The sequence below is a fragment of the Leuciscus leuciscus genome (genome assembly GCF_965113295.1).
Source record: "Leuciscus leuciscus genome assembly, chromosome: 1".
In the NCBI taxonomy this organism is placed as follows: Eukaryota; Metazoa; Chordata; class Actinopteri; order Cypriniformes; family Leuciscidae; genus Leuciscus; species Leuciscus leuciscus.
Window position 1 is genome coordinate 28,864,304 of NC_138725.1, and position 14,392 is coordinate 28,878,695.

General features: G+C 40.7%; 1 protein-coding gene and 1 long non-coding RNA gene across 2 annotated transcripts in view; both read left to right on the forward strand.

The window, feature by feature from the left end:
* The window catches only part of LOC309503446, a 411,057-nt gene that overhangs the window by 206,091 nt on the left and 190,574 nt on the right, over nt 1-14,392 (forward strand). The window contains exon 2 of the long non-coding RNA XR_014207645.1: nt 1,228-2,474. This is a non-coding gene — a long non-coding RNA (uncharacterized lncRNA). The remainder of the gene's footprint in view (nt 1-1,227; nt 2,475-14,392) is intronic.
* Nucleotides 10,174-14,392, forward strand: part of LOC309498206 (GTPase IMAP family member 8-like) — a 30,976-nt gene continuing 26,757 nt past the window's right edge. The window contains exon 1 of the mRNA XM_082168770.1: nt 10,174-10,217. Coding sequence (XP_082024896.1) covers nt 10,193-10,217 — 25 coding nt within the window. The 5' untranslated portion in view covers nt 10,174-10,192. The remainder of the gene's footprint in view (nt 10,218-14,392) is intronic.

A 14,392-nucleotide genomic window follows, 5' to 3' on the forward strand; every position in this document is an offset into this window, starting at 1 on the left:
GGCTCTGCTGTAGTCACTCTTGTGTGCGTGTGTTTGCCGGTTTGGTGTCGCGTCATTGGCCGTGGGACCGCCCCTCTTTCTCCTAGCGCTTCCGCTTTCAGGTAGGCACTGTTTGAACCATAGATATCTGCTAGATATCTGCTGGCCAATGGAGCTCGACATCCGCACACGGCGGCCATCTTAAGACAGGGTGCTCGCTCACTCATAACATGGTGCATGTACTTTTAAATAACCATAACTTGCTCAATTTTCTACCGATTTTCAAACGGTTTGGTTTGTTATAAACGTCAGAGATGTAGCTATTATACTGCATACATATGAATAATTATGTTCAAAATGTTTAAGCATTCAGAATTATAGCCACGTTAATAACGTTTGTAAGAAACCAAACCGTTTGTAAATCCGTCCAGATTTCAGCGAGATAAGAGGATTTGTGTGCGTGCTGCTCACTCACCTTAACCTCCTACGACCCCGTGTCCACATACGTGGACATCACATTTTTGGCTGTGTGCGGCATAATACTTAATTCTGTGTAACTGGAACATGTTTTTCACAACAGGGACACTTATACTGCCATCTGGTGGTGTCAGGAGAGAAAAAAATTTAACATAAATAATGTCAAGATGGCGGAGAACACAGGCGAAATGTCACGCAGGCACATCAGACCAAAACGTCCACAAGGTAAAAAATTTAATAACATTTCATTGTTGATTCTTGTTCAGTTATGCATAATAGTGTTGTATGATTAAAATGGCATGCACATTTGACAAACTTTTGTAACAGGAAAGATTTACTAGGCTGCTAAATTTGATGTCCACATATGTGGACAATGGGACTTAACTTCGATGAAACTGTATAAGAATGCTAGCAAAAAAAATAAAATTTGTAGTTGCACTGAGCTTCGTGACGCACATTGACTCACATTCTCGAGCACACACACACACACACACACTCGCGATCGCGTGCACACACACTCTCTCTTGCTCACTCCCGATCGCAAGCGCACACACACACACACACACACACACTCTTGCTCACTTTTTTTTTGGATTTTTTTATTTATTTTGATATAAATTTTGTTTTTCCATATCAATGTTCAGAAGTGGTGATCAGTTGACAGCTCCGCCCCTCTCTTTACCAGAGTGTCTAAGACCACAAAGTCGATCATCGGCCTCTGGCCTAGGGTGTCCTGGTGCCACCCCAGACAGCAACATAGTATCAGCCCAGATCTGGCCCAAATCTGGTTCATGTGGATTCCACACGGTCCAGATGTGGGCCGGATCTGGGCCGACACTATGTTGCTGTCTGGGACGTGCACTGATGGACACCCTTATGCTTGAACATGGTGTTCGTTATGGACAAGCTGTAACTAGCATGGAAGTCCAATGACAGAACAAAGCTCGGGTTCAGATCGCGTTCCTCCCAATCACGCCCCTCCAGGTGTCACTGTCGCTGCCCACAAGGGCGTTGAAGTCCCCAAGTAGAACGACGGAGTCCCCAGTCGGAGCACTTTCCAGCACCCCTCCAGGGTCCAGGGATCGGGTCGTCGAGGCCCCCGCCTTCGACTGCCGCCCGATCCTCTAAGCACCGGCCCCTTACGGTCCCTCCTACGGGTGGTGAGCCCACGGGAGGGCGGCCCCACATCGCTTCTTCAGGCTGAGCCCGGTTGGACCCCATGGGGGGAGGCCCGGCCCACCAGGCGCTCTCATACGATCCCCAACCCCAGGCCTGGCTCCAGGGTGGGGCCCCAGCTAAATTTTCGGATCCAACTCACCTGGGCTGAGTTGTGGGTCATGAGCTGTGGGTCATGACCGAAAGGATAAGATCCCGGATACAGGCAGCCAAAATGAGCTTTCTCCACAGGGTGGCTAGGCGATCCCTTAGAGATAGGGTGAGAAGCTCGGTCACTCAGGAGGAGCTCAGAGTAGAGCCGCTGCTCCTCCACATCATGAGGGGTCAGCTGAGGTTCCGGATGCCTCCTGGACACCTTTCCGGGAAGGTGTTCCGGGCACGTCCCACTGGGAGGAGACCCCGGGGAAGACCTAGGACATGCTGGAGGGACTATGTCTCCCGGCTGGCCTGGGAACGCCTCGGTGTCCCCCCGGAAGAGCTGGAGGAAGTGTCTAGGGAGAGGGAAGTCTGGGCATCTCTGCTTAGACTGCTGCCCCCGCGACCCGGCCCCGGATAAGCGGAAGATGTATGTATGTATGTTCAGAAGTTATACAAGAGTAACAACGAAAAATGTTCAGGCACTGGCTGTAAATAAAAGAGATTTGCACTTTGTTACACAATGGTGTATTGATTTTTTTCTGTGAATACAGACCCGGTGTCCACATATGTGGACATCATTTTTTTCAAAAAGTGCTTCATGTTCAAAGATAATATCTGGTTATTATATTTATTGGTCCCTCCTAACCCTAAAAAGCTAGAAGAAATCTAAAATGCACGCCAAACCAAAGCTCGGGTCTTAGGAGGTTAATTCACAGAGCCCTGTCCTAAGATGGCCGCCGGTGATGCCGGAAGTGACTCCGCCTTAAGACATCTAGCCTTTATATGATATCTATGGTTTGAACGAGGTGGTGAACATTGATGTGGGATTGTGTGTAAACTGTTTTATTCACTACTTCAGGATTGTTCGCGGCCGTTGGCGGCTCCGGCTCTCCTGTTGCATGCCTCTATGGCAGTCCCGTGTCTCATGATACTTTGAGGTAGCCTTATGTGTGTGCGTTGGCTGATCAGTCAGTACACAGGTAACGTTATACAATTGGTGGTAATGACGATGTGATTTATAGCTGCGGGGATCGTTTGCTGTGTGAGCCTTAAGTGGCGGCTGCTCTTCGCCTGCCTCTCTGGCATTCCCGTGCTTCGGAGGGATGTTGTGTCCCGGGTGCTCTATATGCCGAGTTTGTGAATGAAAGGTATGTGAAACGCCCACTTTGTACAGCGCTCATTATTTTATATATTGTAAGTTGCTGATGCTTTTATTCTTGGGACGAATAGATGTTCTGTGACGCCTGGTGGGCAGCGCTGACTTGACGCTGACTTGACGCTGCTGCTTTATATATAAATTAGCCCACGATCCTTATAACAAACTCTCCTTCCAACACACGTGTGAGTGCGCATGTGAGTGCGCACTGCGCAGCCTAACGTGACGCCGTTCTCCAGTATTAACCACTCCAAACGATGAGTGTCTTCCACACTATACAATCAAATTTTGCAGTATTTTCATTTATAATTGTTTGTGTGTATTGAGTGATTTGATTTGTTTATTTTGAGTGTTTGCAGTATTGTATTTACTTTGATTTTCTGTTTTCATTTTCTGTAGTATTTTCTTGTTTGTTGATCTAAATGTTTATTATTTGTGCATGGTTGAGTGAGTGTGTTGTATATTGAGACCATAAATAATTTTACACTCTTGTTACAGGAGCTGAGGCTTTGGGGCAGACCACTAGTAGGCCCGTACGTGGTGGTAGAGAGCTCGTCACAGAGTGTTGTGTGATTATTTCTTGACTTTATTGCAGTGGGTGTGCTGTTATTTGTACACGGGGTGTTGAGAGTGATATTGAAGCCTTGGGAGTGTGTCTGCCATCAAGCCTCGGCCTCCTTTGGATTAGGGTCTCTCCTGCATGTGTCTGTTGATGATTCTCAGCTTTTATATATTTAAAAGAGATTGTATTTAAATAAAAACTTTTGTATTATTGGTATCCACGTCTCTAGCCCCTCTTTGCTAATCACGTTCCTGTGTATCTTTTACCAATTCTTAGTAGTAACATCTATATTTCCCTATTAATTAGGGTGGCGTAGTCGGTCCCGCTACAGTAAATTTACGTATTTACTCTCACACACCATTCATTTTGAGACTATAAAAACACATCGATCAGTTCGTCCAGTTCACTGTTAAAGAGATTAATAATAGTCTATGTTAGATAGCAAAATGTTATAAAATATCACACAACAATAAAAAATAAAAAATAAAATTCAGAAAGATTTTAATGATTATATTTCATAACAGAGTTTAGGTTTAAATATAGTGGGCCATGTACAGTAACAAATGCAATTTTTTTTTTGTGTTCTCTGTAGTTTTTTTTAATTAAAATATTAAATTATATATTTAAATTTATTTAGATTAATGTTCAGGACACTTTTCTAATAATAAAATGTAGAGTTAATTTTCATGCATATTTTTATAAATTGTCCTGAGGACAGAAATGTTATTAATTCAGTGGAAAGACAGTTTCAATGATCTGAGGAATCTGATAAATAAATCTGTGAAGAAACTCAATGAGAAAAGATTGCAGTCCTGTGGCCAGTTGCATAAACTGTTAAGACTAGTCTTACAAGTTAGTCATCCAATTTTATTCTTTAAAACTGTTAATAACTTTTTAAAGTCAGTAACATAAAAGCGTAGATTGGTCTAATTTGACACAGAACAGTAAGACTGATTACCCCTAACTAACTTCTAGTTGATCATACTAGTTCTTAAGACACAGTCTTAACATAATGGCTATGTTTATGTAACTGGCCTCAGGACTGGATAAATGAACACTAATCATGATCACACACACTCCCCGGTGTTAAAGCAGTGTTAGAGTTAATGAGATAAGTGATTCATTGAGTGATGATTGTTTGATTACTGAAGACACCTGGGGCCTATACCATGAAGCCGGTTTAGGTGGCTAGCCAGCTATGTTTCAGTTTAGTTTGTGCCAACCCTGGGTTTTAGGCACCATGAAAGTGGTTTGGCTTTTAGCAGTGTTTATCGCCATAGTAACTTACGCTCCACGGCTAACCTGGTCCGGGGCAGGTTATGTTCCAGGTTAGAAATCTCAAACCGAAATTGGACCAATCAGCTGTGAGCAAAGGATAAAGTCACTCTGTTTCTACTCCAAATTAAACGTCAACTTCACAACTTTTACTTGCACTGATATAGCAAGACTTTTTCTTTTAGTTGTCCTCTTTCATAGACAGCTATTTTCTTCTTGCTGTGTAAATTTGTTTAAATTCTTAATATTTTTCACTCTCGTAATTTTCTGCAGAAAAGAGAAGCTTCTCTCGCGAGAAATGAATCGCAGTTTTACTCTTTCTCAGTGTGTGATTGGCTGTTCGCTACTGATGATGTCACACCTAAACTCAGGATCAAAGCCGGAGTTGACAGAGAAAGTTGATGATCAGCATCATGGTACCAACAAAGCCTGGTTGGACTGGTTTGGTTTTGTCAACTCGAAACTAATCCTGTAACCCTGAGTTTGTTCAACTATGGTACAGGCCCCTGAAGATCACTGAAGGAAAGAGAAACACAAGAACAACAGCTGACTTCCCAACACCAAACCTGTGTGTAATTGCTGATATTTACTCTTCTGGTTAAATAGTTTAAACCTGTTACTGATTCACAATGTCTATTCATGATTCTGCTTTCTGCAAAGCTTGTGAAACAACAACAACATTTAAGGAACATGTGGATTTATGTTTGCTTTCTTTATCCTGTAAATAATGTGCAGACAACACTGTGGTGTTATATGAAATGTTTGAGGACATTCGGGATGGTCTGTCAATCAGGAAATTGGTCTGTGCCAACTTCTCTTTTTCACTATCGAGTGTGTGTACTGAAATGATAATACAAATGAGCCAGATTTATACTTGTTCATGTCATTACACAAATATGTGAAAACTGCTGCAAATTTCTCAAGAAAGTTTTACTAAAAGCATTTGATTTTTGGGGTCTTTATTACCACAGTCAACTTTTCTTAGTTAAAAAACATGGTTCCCTTCATCTCAGTTGCATAAAGTTTTGTCACTTTTTCAAACATTATCTATCTATACACACACAAATCCTGGCCTTGATTCGGTTGTTCTAAAGGTATGTAAAAAAAAAAAAAACACATTCCTTGTCTTCCTCGACCCCGCATTGAAAATAAATGGGAAAAGAAAAAAAAAGAAAATCAATGAATCCACCATAATCTGAACATTTCCACACCACAATGAAGGCCTGGTACTCTCCACACACACACACACTAAAAGTGGTTCTTAGGGGTGGTCAAGGTGTTATATAGCACCACTGTCATACAAAGAAGCCCCTGAATAATTTTTTAAAGGTTCTCTAACTCTTTATTAAAAAAGAAAACAACAAAAAAGGTGCCCAACAATTACCATTAAAATTAAAATTAAAATTAAAAATTAAAAAAGAAATGGTCAATGACTGGCAGACCGTCTGCCAAACAAACAACTAAAATCAGGGTAAAATATCATCATTTGTTTAACAATGTTTTAAAAAACACTTGTATTTTATAAGAATTTCCTAGATTCATTTTGTGAAACACTCTGTATAACTCTAATGTAATTATCACTACATCGGCAACTATGGACGGAAGTTAAAAGTGGTGGGTACAAAATGACTCATGACGAAATCTGGTGGGTACGCGTCCCCCCCGTCCCCCCCGTCCCCCCCCCCCCCCCCCCCCCCCGAAATCGACGCCTATGATGATGATGTTAATTATATTATAACATTCATCATTTGAACTTGAAAAAATAGATTTTGCATGGAAATGGCATGCAGATATCACACCAAACCTTCAAACCTAAACGTGGATGACATTGTTCTTGTGTCGACAACAGAAGAGTGGGACGCTCAGTTCAACTTTTGACCCTCAACCATACAAGGTGATTTCTGTAAAAGGGCCAATGATCACAGCAGTCTCTGGCAATCGTAAGATCATAAGAAATTCGTCACACTTCAAAGTTCTGTGGTCCTCAAAAATAAAATGGATGATGGCTGGGAATTAAACATCCCAGGTCAAACCAAAGCAGTGACACCAGTAAACAAAATGTGAGTTAACACAGCAGTCGTCTCAGTGCATCATTCGTTCTATATAAAAGATGAAAATATAACAGAGGACCTCCAAGGAGATTAGTAGATTATGAAATTAAAAATATATACATTTTGAGGAACTCTTTCAATACCCAGCAGGCACAGTACGTCAATGTGATGTCAGGAAGACGTTGGACTCCAACTAATCCAACGTCAGTCAGACGTCATATTTTGGTTGAAAATGAAAGTCAAGTTGACGTCTAAACCCAACGTTTGTTTGGCGTCGAGCTCCAATGCAGACAGATGTTGAATTTTGGTTGGAATAAGCACCGCAAAAAAATGTGACATGCATGGCAGCGCATTAAATCTGTGAAGATCTCAGCAGAGGAGGAGTAAACAACTCCACAAACAGCATTACCAGCTTCACTTATTACTAACCAGACTGACTTTATTTAATGTTCGTTTGAATGAAATCAAGTTGTATTTTAAAGTCACCATGATGGTGGTTAGCGTTTGCTTTAGTTGCACTCTTGACCCTTGACTTCTTAGTATAACACTTTCACTGGCTGCTATAATTGTGTGTTTTTAAAGCACAATTGTTGTAGCAAAATAGTTTAGAGAAATTGAAATCAGGTGATATTGATGAATTCCTGATCATATTCAGTAGCCCCGTTTACATGTAGCATTGTATTCCGATTATAACCAGGTGCAAGTCCAATCAGAATGAAAATGCTCCATGTCAACACCTCAACCGGAATAAAAATGCTCAAACCGATTGAAATTTCAGTCGGATTGAAGGGGGTGGAATAAACCTTTTCATGAACCGATCAAACGAAAGATTACACCATGTAAACGAGCTGATCCGATTACTTTGAGCGTACGTCTTTCTGCGCATGCCTGGTTTGGCGCCAGATAATTCTGTCAGCTAACATAATGCCTTCTGTTTGTGATTAATCACCGTATAAGGTAGGAATATTTATACCCGATGCAAAAAAACTATGCACGCTAACCATTACTATAGTAAACATGGTAAATATGTACGATTGAAGAAATCAGACAAATCATAATCCTGTTTTTATTTTATCTTTCAGTAGCCTATGTCTCGGACTCTCTCTTTTTCTCTGACTGAAAATATAACTGTATCCTTCTGGGAGAGAGTGCTAAAGCTCCTCAGGTCATATTTTTGGTGGCATATTTGTAGAAATGAACATTCTTTCTAAATGTGATGTAAATACGTCCTGTTACTAGGCTACCAAATAAACAGAAACAGACGCGAATAAGTTTTGTGTCCTCTTTCTTTTGTAAACGTTCACAAACGTCATAAACGGTAAACCACTTTATTTCTGTGTGCAATTTTGACACAAATTAATTCATTATGATAAATGTATCGATTTTTATTGTAAACCTGTGGTAAAACATCTATTCTTGGGTTTCAAATATTCAATTAAACAACAAAAATGCCAGCAAACAGTCGCTCTTGTTTTGAGATCGATCAGGCTGTTTCCAGTGTTTCTGATCAGTTTTCTGATGAAACTTCCTTTTTTTCTTCTTTTTTTTTTTTTTTTACAATAATGATGGCCTATTTAATTATATGCTATAATGAGTGTGATATGAGTATGAGAATGAAAAACTGATGCAAATACAAAAAAAGACAATAATTAACAAAGAACAATACAATAAAATGCCACGTTTATGGCTCGCACTGGCCCGACAGTGAACGCGTCGGATGCCTACAACTAAACGCGACAATTAAGTGATGCACCATCTTGACAGGATTGAAAACGTGGAAATAATGAGCTTCCAGATCCGGCAGACAAGCTGTGTGCGCATGTCAGAAAATGACTTCGATTGAAAGCGTCAGCACATGTAAACACCAGATCGGTTTAGATAACATCCCATGTAAACAGTCAACCGGAATCCGTCAATCAGAACGATCTCAATCAGAATAGCAAAAAAGTGTGCATGTAAACGGGGCTACTGTCTAATGTTTTGTTTATAAAGGACTGTGTACTTTTAATGTTTTATAATCGAAGCTGTTTAACTTTACAACATGAGAGCAATGTTGTTTCTCAAATAATATAGAGGATTTTAAAAACATTTAGTGTATTAAACTTTTCTCTCTACATTATTACTTAGCCATCAAGAATCAGTGTATGACTCTCATCAATGGTGACAATCAATGAAATGCTTCATGCTGCAGTGCATGCTGGGTACCACCAATCAAAACTCACCCATATCTCCCAGCATGCATTGCGGCATTAATAAATTATGCAGCTGGATTTTTTGTAGCTTGTTTTATGCTCAGAGTTGATCTGATTATCTGGACATTTTGTTTGATTGTCACCACTGTTGAGATTCATATGCTGTTTCTTGATGTCTGTGTGCATCTAAATACTGGCATAGATGAAAGGTTTTTGTGCACTAAATAGTTTTTAATAACCAAGTATTTTATTAACAACATTGCTTGATATGCTGTAGAAACAAATTACTTCTGTTATGAAGATAACAATATTAAAACCTTAAGTCCTATATAATCAAAGCATTTGACACTGAATAAGATCAGGGATTCAGGCAAATACATGATGATATCATCATCATAATCAGCCAACACCACCTGATCTCATGGCTTTTTTTGCTACAACAATTGTGCTTTATAAACACACAATTACAGCAACCAAAGATAATTTTATATTAAAGAGACAAGGGTCAAGAGCACAACTAAAGCAAATGCTAACCACCATCATGGTAACTTTAAAATACAAAATATGATTTCATTAAAACGAAAATTAAATAAAGTAAATCTGGTTAGTTTTAAGTGAAGCTGGTAATAAGTGTACGGCCATGCATTTCACCTTTTTGTCTGGTTTATTCCAACCAAAATTCAACGATTGCCCAATGTTGGAGCTTGACGTCAAACAAACGTTGGGTTTAGACGTCAACCCGATTTTCATTTTCAACCAAAATCCAACGTCTGACCGAAGTTGTAGTATATATCCTGTGCCTGCTGGGTACAGAGTGAAAGGTTCAATGTTCACTTCTAATGTTTGAGTATTTGATTTATATGAAAATATCCAAAGGTGGAAAGAGTTGTATATTAAATATATTCAATATAGTGATCATTTAACATAATGCCACTGAAAGTTCTCTGACAGAAATTCATAATTTCACTCCGCTTTATTGTGCATCTGTTTTGTTGCTGAAAGTCTCTCTTGTCTTTGTCATTTACATTATGACTCATATTCCCGCAGGAACTGTATCTTGAACTTTGACCTGCACCTGTTGTTCAAGAGAGACAGTAAACGTTTTTTAACCTTTGTATCATGACTGACTCCTCCCGCACATTTCATCTTGCTCTCATACAGGCAACGAGGAAAGAAACTCCCAAGAATGACTTCTAAACCTCCACATAAAGGTAACACATTTAACTATAAACACATTATTGTTTGTTATATGAATTAGATCTTAGTCAGGATAGTACCATATTTAGTTTTTGACGGAATAATGAGGCTGTGATGGACAGAAGTGGGCCTACAGTGTGTTCAATGGATTGAAGTATTGTTTAACATCATGCTAATTATTTATCTGACAAAACGCCTTTCCAAAAAACTTTCAGTAGACAAAAATTCAATAAAAGCGTTTTGAAACTTGTGAATTGTGAAAATGACGTGATCTAGGACCTTTCAACAGTGCGTATGATGATGACGATGACGATCCCTCACAGAATCACTTTCATAGATAGTTTCACTTTCAGAAAATAGAGTTAATTTAACTCAGAGGATTTTGCTGTGTGCCCACATTTGTCCACAATTACAGAATTAAGGGCTGTAAAGTGAATACGGTTTGAGGGCTACGTAAGGGGAAAATTCAAACAACACGGGTATACTATCATCCATATTCATTTTGCTAATAAAAGTTTGATGTTTAATATAAGCAATTTTTCATTGTACTATTTTGTTGTTGATGTGTTTTTACATTAAGAGCAGGGGTGTGAAGTAACTAATTACAAATACTCACGTAACTGTAATTAAGTCGTTTTTTTCAGAAATTGTACTTTTTTGAGTAGTTTAAAAATTGTGTAATTTTACTTTTACTTGAGTACATTTTAAGTGATGTATCGGTACTTTGACTCCACTATTTTCCTTCTGTTTGTGGTCATTCCTTGTTACATGCTTGATTTTTATCCATCAACGTGATTGGATCGAGTAATCGGTCTCGTGACTTTCATCAAATCAGATTAAGCATAGAAAACTTTAATCGCCTATTCCTGCTGTTACTCATGGCTGCTGTGGAAGTGCATTCTTCAAGCATCAATTCAATCCAGATATCAGCGTCTTTCTCTAATATGACAAGGTACATTTCACATTTCTGCTTAATATGATATGTAGGCTGGGCTATCTACAGGGCCTAACATTTGGTGTGAGGTTCACGCAATACCCCCAACGTGACTAGTTCATAATGCGGTGAATTCCCGCTCACATCTACTTCTTATATCACATCTTACATAGTATGGCGCTCGAAATGTTCCATTCGGTGACGAGACTGACAAGCACGACAGATAACACACGTGTATACGTGCGTGTACGTCTCCATTTGTTTTATATGGAGACGTGCACGCAAATATCACGTCACGTAGACACGTCAATAACGTGTAGCTGTTGAACAACACAGCACAACACATCCAAAAGTGGGTATTGAGGATCAACTCCTGCATATTATACATTTTAAACACAAGGGTTATTTCAAATAATATCTAAAGAGTAGGCTACAGCACATTCACAGTTCATTTTCTTCCTCCAAGAAGAGCAATGTAGGGGAGAATGGGGTAATGTGAGACATCGGGTAAAGTGAGACACCCCCTGTATCTAGGCTATGGAACACAATTTTGGTCATTTGACCATTATGTTTTCAAGCCCCTCTCATTTCCCCTTGGCCATGAAGGAGAGGACCTCATGGTGCTGTAGTAAGCATTGTTTTTTTCACAAAAATATTTTTTTTGCATGTAAAAGTAAATTTTCTTGCTGTCAACTTAATCAACTGTTGTGCCAAAGCAAATTGATTCAGGTAGAAAAACTTATATCATACATGTTGATGAACTACCAACATATAAAACCATGTGATGATGCTAGCTGAAGATAAGCCTGAATTGCTAAGAGAGATGTGGCGGTGGGATAAAGTGAGACAAATGCTGTGGGGTAAAGTGAGACATGAGGCACAAGTTAAGTTTAGTCTTAAACATATTTTAACGTAATATTACGACATATGTTTTATTTTTAATGTCATAAACATTGTAGAAAAGCCATCAAAAAGAGAAGGGGAAGTAAAAATCAGTAGCTTGGGGTGCAGTAGCTGAGGCAAAGAGGTGGAGCACCTTCTCCCTCTCACCTTGTCCGAATGGAGCGTTTGTCCCCTCCTCGACAAAACCCCCAAGGTCTGTTTTAGGACCGAGGTCACTCCGACAGGAGCTTCGCACTCTCCCTGGGAGCCTGCTAGTGAGTAAAGTCAGCATGGGAATCTCGTCCATCTGCAACCTCACGGACACTGTCCGTTTTTGTTTTCTTCGGAGGACCTTCCTCCACCGCTTTTTCTCCAGGGGTGTCTCAAGCCCCTGGAGTCGCTTCGCCGTTTATCCAGACTGACCATTCGACAAGCATACGTTTTACCTCGGGATCAACCGAGAAGCCCCCGGACGGTGAACCGCGATGCACAGGCTCCCTATACACGGGTCTCGCTCCACTCGGGCCTGGGCTCGAGACGACACGGCCACTCATAGGGTGGGTGAGGAACCATCCGCCGGGGGCAGGGGCGGGAGGCATCTTTTCCATTACCTTGTCCGATAAGAGTGTCATCTCCCTCCTCTACAACACCCTGAGCGTCCGTGTTTGGACCGTCGTTGCTTCAGCAGGAGCGCCAGCAGGTGTACGGATCTGACTTTGACCGGAGATGACCCACCCTCCCTGGGGCTGGCCCGGGAGGTCTGCGAGCATGGAGCTCTTCTTCAAATATAAGATATTTTTGGACATTTTTATGAGGAGGAATATCCTCCAGTGTGTCTTTCACCCCTAGCTCACCCAGGATGGTGCACGCTCACCGGTATGCACGCCCTGGCACCGAGGGACTGGGTGTCCAAACCAGACCCTATTTACTGGAAGTCTCGCCCGCACAAAGTGCACTTTCTCTGGGCTGGGTCAGGCGGTTTCCCCACCCGGTCTGGTCCGTGTTCCTTGTCTAAGCGGAGCATTGCCTCCACAAAGACCCAAAGGTCCGTTTTAGGACCAACTTTGCTCCAGACGGAGCTCCAGCGGTGGCGGACAAATCCGAATCTGGCCCAGGAAGGGCCACCCTCCTTGGGCTGGACAGGGGAGGTCTGACTGCATTGAGCTTCCAAATGTATCACAATATTTTGGACATAGTTCTTTTTTTTAGGAGGAATTTCCTCCAGTGTGCCATTTACCCTTAGCACGCCAAGAGCGTTGCACCAGAAAAGAAGTGTGCGTAACGTGACGTTTCGTTGCCGTGGTAACGACTGAAAGTCTTCTGATTCATAATAATAATTATTAATAATATTCGCTGCTATGACAGACAATACATTTGAAAAGAATAAAATATCATAAATGGTTTAATAAAGTAAAGGGAACAATCTATTTAACACAGTCTCGGGCCATTCTTTAAAACTACTCCATCTATAAATGGATAGTTATATCACAAACAATTTACTGTTATTTAGACAACAAAAATCTGAAGTAATACACTACAATAAATTATAAAAGGAGGACGTTTCGTAAACTAGAAAACAACATTTACCGCTGCCCACTGTGACGTTGTTGAACCAGGGAATCCGTGTGTCCACCACGACAAATGAGCCTCATTGACTTTGTATGGGTGTTGTTTTCGTGGTGCCGACACGTAATTGTAACACATTATGTGCCACCACCACGCAAATCGGGGTTAAGGGGTCGTGTTCATTTCATGTAATTCTGTGAGATCAGGTTGTTTACGATTTACACCAGGAGCACCTGAGGCAATGGCGGAAGGCGCTAAACTTGAAGTGCTCACCCAAGTGCTGTGTGTTCGTACCATGTGTGTTATATGTGTTCGTACCATTTTATGGACTGGGAGCAGACTGACGAACGAACACCCTTACCCCGAGTAAAGGCTCGGCTACGATGTTCTGGTAAAAAAGTCCCGACGGGTGCTGAACAGGTTGTCAGATTCAGGTAAGCTAACTTACCTAACTGTTGTTTCCTATCTCTCATATCTATGTGCTTGTTAGCCTAACGTTAGATGAAGTCCGTTCTATGAATACATTTAAGATTAGTAACGAGCCGTTCACAAAATACAACGAATCTTGCGTGATTACCATTGGCCCCCTATATATCATATTTCTTATATTTCGTTTACTTTGTGATATGGACCTAAGGGTCTGAAATAAAGAATGGATGAATATTCACGATAGTACAATATATTATGGTACATTACAGTCTTACAATAGCTCACATTATTCCTGTAAGGAGGCCAGCTAGCTAACGTTATCTCTTATTCAGATATTGATATTGACCTACATAGAGTTAGGGGATTGTGTATACTGTT